Source organism: Vollenhovia emeryi, unplaced genomic scaffold, assembly GCF_000949405.1.
Source record: "Vollenhovia emeryi isolate VEMERY1.0 unplaced genomic scaffold, V.emery_V1.0 DF939169.1, whole genome shotgun sequence".
Lineage (NCBI taxonomy): Eukaryota > Metazoa > Arthropoda > Insecta > Hymenoptera > Formicidae > Vollenhovia > Vollenhovia emeryi.
This window is the reverse complement of record NW_011967197.1, coordinates 492,798-498,771: the sequence shown is the minus strand read 5'-3', so window position 1 is coordinate 498,771 and position 5,974 is coordinate 492,798. Positions and strand designations below refer to the sequence as shown.

At 34.8% G+C, this 5,974-nt stretch overlaps 1 protein-coding gene across 2 annotated transcripts in view; it reads left to right on the top strand.

Annotated features, from left to right (window-relative positions):
- The window catches only part of LOC105563977 (FGFR1 oncogene partner 2 homolog), a 4,425-nt gene extending 2,505 nt beyond the window's left edge, over positions 1 to 1,920 (top strand). For both annotated transcript variants that reach the window (XM_012016015.1, XM_012016016.1), the window contains exons 2-4: positions 195 to 329; positions 439 to 690; positions 874 to 1,920. In XM_012016015.1, coding sequence (XP_011871405.1) covers positions 195 to 329; positions 439 to 690; positions 874 to 1,101 — 615 coding nt within the window. In that variant the 3' untranslated portion in view covers positions 1,102 to 1,920. The remainder of the gene's footprint in view (positions 1 to 194; positions 330 to 438; positions 691 to 873) is intronic.
- Positions 1,921 to 5,974: the final 4,054 nt, after the last annotated feature.

Genomic DNA, 5,974 nt, shown 5'->3' with positions numbered 1-5,974 from the left:
TTGGATGATGAAGTAAATGCAACTTTATAGATAAATTAAAAGGCAGAAGTGCTCATATGGTTCGCTGTCGCAACTCTCTTCCTGTTATTAGCATCTGTTACTAGCACTAGACATTGTTGAAGCTGAGCGATACATGTTTGGATGATGAAGTGAATGCAACTTTGTAGATAAATCGAATTTGTATGTGCTTGCAGATGTCGTTGACGTTCCAGCAGATTATATTGGATGCCAAAAAACTGGTTATTCGAATTTCAGACCATGAGAATACGGCAGATACCCTGATAAGCGAAGTAGAGGCTGTGTGTGGACAAATTGATAACATGAAGCAGGTAGAGATGTATTTACGAATGTACATGCATACTACAAATGCTAAAGTTATATATATATATATATGTATGTGTATGTGCTATATATTATATGTTTACAATTTATCCTCAGTATCAAGAGGAGGTAGAAATTTTAAATACGGAAGCGAAGCAGAGGCCGCACTTACAGCTGATCGCCGGGATCCAAAGGGAAAATAAGCACTTGCGAGAAATACAGGCGGAGAACAAGGAGTTGAGAAACGCGTTAGAAGACCACCAGCATGCTCTTGAACTCATAATGTCCAAATACCGACAGCAAACTGCCTCTTTATTACGCCTCAACAAAACTGATTACTCGTCCATGCACAATTCAAAATACGCTAATGTAAGTAAAAAGATCTGCTTTAATCAATAAACGAGTTCAGACTTGTAATCCTACATCTAAAATCGTTACTACTTATTTATCATATAGATTCGCCTAATCTAATTGGGAACTACAAGGCAAAAGATTAAGAAATACAATATTGTGCAGCTTTCATTAATACATATATATTTTGTTACTTCGCAGATAATAACGAGTCAAGCAGAGAAAATTAATGAAATGGCAGCCGTGATGAAGACAGCCGCTGCTTTAGACGAGGAGAATGAATTGAAGGAGAAGGAGACGCTTCATTCTTTAAAGGAAGAGAATGCCACGCTTCGAGAAATAGTAAATATTGCAAATAAGTATGGTTCCTTAAATAAAGAATGTTCTGTAGAAAGCAAAACCGTTCAAACAGATCCGCCGATAGATTAAAGAAATATTTGCTAGAGCCTTCGATCTTTTTTATAAAAAGTTGACCAGTATTTATTTCACACACAAACTCTCATGACATATTACTTATTAGATAGCAACTATTACATATAAGTAAGTGAGGTGTATGTGCAAGTTGTAGTATATATATGCGCATTAAACATTTGTAAAATACATTGTACAAGCCGTTTACAACGTATATATAATATCTCTTATAATTTGTATCATTTACTATTTATCGAGATTATTATTATTATTGTATTATTATTGTATTTTTTATGTATTGCTATATAAAATGCAACATTTGTTCAAAAAAGTAGAGATGTGCGAATGAAGGATTTTTTACGTCGAATTAGGTCGAATTAAGTCGAATTAAGTTTATTTCTTTTTATGAATCCGAATCGAAGTGAATCGAATTGAATTGTTGAAATATAGTTTGTAATTAACAATATAATTATTGCATTGTTACTTGTAGATGATAAGAGAAAATTTTGTTGTGATTGTAGAAAAGTAATAATGATTATAAATATAAATTTGTTTTGAGGTAAAACAGAAAAGATTTCAATATTTAATATAAAACTAGTAAAGTATATTTAATGTTGCAGTAATTGAACATTTAGTTGAAAAATCTGTAGTCGAATTTAAAGATAAGAATTAGTTACATTTTATCGCTACTTAACCGATCAATGAACGGTTGCAGTACTGAATGCATCTATTAATATCACCATAATATTTTACTTATTACTATTTCGCCCGATTTGATTCAATTCGTATTCGAATAATTCACACGTCTCTACGAAAAATAAAGGTATAAGTTTTGTAGCTAAAAATTTTTCCTTGAAATTTCCTAAAAACCTTTCTATACGTTTCAGAACATTCGTTTGTTTATCATAGCTTGCTCTATAAAATAACAAATACACAATATCGTTTAATATATTGGTGGAGTTGCAGAAATAACGTTGAGGAATTTTTCCGCTTCTAGTTTTCATACAATAAATCAATTTGATCGGTAGGATGATTTCCATTTGCTGAAGAAACTTTAGAAACCTCACAAAACAATTTCATGTTTCTGATTTTTTGCCGCGTAGCATTGTTTTTCCACTTCTTGCTGTGACTTTGTGCAAATATGACCATGTCGCTTACTTTGATTTATTGTTAGTGCACCTTTAAATCAGGAAAGGATTATTTTAATCTTTGGAGCGAAACACCTTCTTTTAACATTGCCCTTTGGTCTTTTGAATTAAACTTCTCTGCAAAGACCTTCGTTTCGCATAAATGTCAAAGATCGGAAAGGATAAAAAAAAGGGTTAAAAAGGCCGCGCGAAAAATCTGAGATTTACGAAGGTTTCTATCTATCCTGTGAAATATGTCAAAACTGAAAAGAGATGCTCGAGTACCTGTAGTTCAATACAACGTTGAACGCCTCGCCTTGGAAATAACTGCACATATTGAGTAGATAATAAAATAGAATATAAAAAAGTATAATCATATACATAAAATTTTGTTTGTACTTTGTTTTCTGTAATACTGTATTGGTAAGTCGCCCTATATTATTTTTTCTATATGCAGATAATACAGATTTTGTAACCAGCTATAAATAATTACACTGATAGAAAGTCGAAATATTCAGAAACAAATGTTACTTGTGACATTTTCTTCGATTTTTCTTGATTATAAAGAAATTTGGCTATAATAACAGAATATACATTTCTGTAAAATATATCCAATTTTTCTAATTGTTAAAAATATTTCATTTCATTCCTGCTCAGAAAATTAATTTACTTATGGTTAGTTAACGCATTAGTAAACGCTTACAACATTTTCCAGTTGTTGACAAATAAAGTGAATTGAAAATTGATGAGGGATATGAGTAGTCAAAATAATGGCAAAATGTTGACAATTTGACTGCAAAACGTTCCATGCCTTGATGGTGATTTTGACTGTCATTTTGGTGTTTGCTTCATGTCAAAAGAAAACAATTACTCTCAACAGGAATAAATGCAAAACTAAAGAAAATTATATTGAATAGGGATACATATATACAGAGTGAGTCATTTAATATGACGACCGTAAAATATTTGCTCTATGAAAAAATTGTTCAAATGCAAGATATAAGATATGTATATGTGACCAAGACTTTTCTCAGTGTACAAAATATGTTCACAGGAAAGACGGAATCTGTCATATAAATTTTTGTACCGGATCTTTTATCTATTATAAATACTTCAGCCTATGATGTAGAACGAAGGATCTTTTAGACTTATGATCTTTAGACTTTAGACTTTATTATTTTTCGGAACTTGTATGTACTCATTCCTTTTGGTACGATGGTTTCCTTCGTATACGCTTCGTATAAAGGAAGAAAATTTATCGACCTATACATATTATTTATTTTTCCTCTATATTTTTGCGCGTCTCCTATTTTAACTCTTTCTGGAACTATTCGCATTGAACAATTCAAATAAAAGATGTGTCCATACGCTAGGGTTTGTTTCTCATTGTTGCGAATATCACGAACGGTCGATGTCAAAGTGCTCGGGGCGAATCGACAAAAACTTTACGAGTCCCTCGGGGCAATCCTTTTCTTATCCCTTTCCTTTTGTGTTAGAGATCTTAAATTTGCGAAACGAACGGGTAACGATCTCCGGATGTATGAAGACGACCGTGTCCAAGTCACATTTTTCCAAATTAAGAAACGTGAAGGACATGCAGTTAGGCCCGTATCAGACTACGGATAACTTTTAATTGGTCCAATTTCAGTCTAATCTCAATCGCAATCCGTAGTCTGATACGGGCTTAAGATCAATGCGCCCTAGATCGACGCGCTGGAAATATTTTATGTATTATACCTGTAAAAATAAACGCGTAAAGATGTAGACGAGATATAAAACTGATACAGGACATAAATGCGTAAGATATAAGTAAGAAGATATAGCAGAAAAATGTAACTATGCTGCATTTTTCTAGACGCATAAAAATAGATAGGAATTTACCAAAAGTGACCATGGTATCTTTATATATATCTTCTTCTTCGTGTTTATTTCGCGATAAGATTCTTCTCGATATCGTGGAATTCTTTTAGGTTTCTTTAGGAATGTATAGTCCTGATGCTTTATATTTATTCGGCACAAACAAAATATATGATTATCCGACACGACTGACCCTCTCTGAGTCACCTCTGGTGAGGATCTCAGTGTACAAGACGGTTTGAATGTGTTGCTATTGTGCCATGCAATTACGAAGAAATTGATTTTATTGAACGCATTTCCTGCAGAACACTTGCGGAAATATGCAAACGACAAGGAGATCGTTGCGAACCGTTGTAGAGAGAAGTTGAAACAAGAGTCTTGTATAGTGAATGGGGTAAAAGGCAAGAGCCGGTACTGCCTGTGAGTTTTAGAAAAATATATTCTGCTCGCGATTAATAAATGTTGTCATTAATTTTGGTCAGCTTGAATCTGGGCAACGGACAAATTGCTATAACGAACATTCCCAGATAGCCAAATGCTGTAAATTTGCCGACATGTTGCCGAAATCCTTGAAACAATTAGTCGTAACAAACTCGGAACAAGGTGAGGCAGCATTATGTCTGTTAAGTTGAACTTATATGACTACTAATTCCAATAACGACTAACTGTTTGCAACGTGTCAGCATCACGATGCTTAAGATGGAACGACGAATCATTTATTGCTGATATGTTGCGGACATCATAACGTATTAGATATTGCGGATCGCTTGCACTTGAAATTTCGTCAACTGATCACGTGTATAAGTAGTCATGTTACTGCATTCAGAACGCATTTATTTCGATGTACACAAATTTGACAGCATCATGATAAACGTGACCTTTATGCTGACGACTGTACGTATTACGTTTACATTAACATACCCGGTATATTCCAAAGGCGTAGAATGCACGGGGAAGTCGAAAGTGGTTGAAAGACCATGTGCGAAGAGCTGGTCTTTAACAGGCGCAGGCTTTAGGGAGCCTGCGATGGCATTTAGGGAGTAGAATGCGTGGACATTTGGGGTTTAGAAATTTTAACCTGACTCTCTACGGGGTGTCTCGGTGTTGCTACCAAAATAAACCGCGGCAGTATGTTTTAAAAGATATGTCTTGACGGAAAATGGCTAAAATGATGGACAGTTTTATTTATTATCCACTCATAAATGTAGAGACAGTGCGATCAGTGTGTCAAGTGACGTCGGTGTGAAAAGTTACTTTGTACATTGTAATTGTATGAAAAGAGATAATTGGAGATTCGTGTGAAACATATTGAATAATATTTCCAGCAAGTCAGTGAAATGTGCCGGATATTGTGTGCAATGCAAATGTGCAAGCGACTCTACTTTGAAATCCCGACTCCGCGTTTTCTTATATTATAAAAAAGGTTTCGGACACAGAACACAGGACACAGGAGACGCAGTATATTTTTATTTTCAAAACGATCTAAAATTCTTTCGGCGAATTTAGTCAAAGGGTTACTTTCTAAACCCTTTTTCCTCCACTCTCTTTTTCAAATTCGGACACCCCATCGGGAAAAAGGATATCGAAAATAAGAATATCGCGCGCGTGGTTTTAGCATACGCTTATACTTGGCGCGAGACACTACCGTGTCTCGTGATCGTCTTGAGTAAAACGACTTGCTTCGTGGTTTTCACCGGGTTTCCTATTTTTCGCGGAACATTTTCTGGCGACTGTGACCAAGAGAAAGGGTTAACGAGTAATTTTGGAAAAACTTTTACACATCGCAACGACGGAAACAGCGCGTTTCGCTCTCTCTCATTTCTTTTTCTTCCGATTATAAGTACGTGACAAACACAATTGGACACCCTGTATAATCGGTGCACACACTCAGCCCCGTTCACACATGT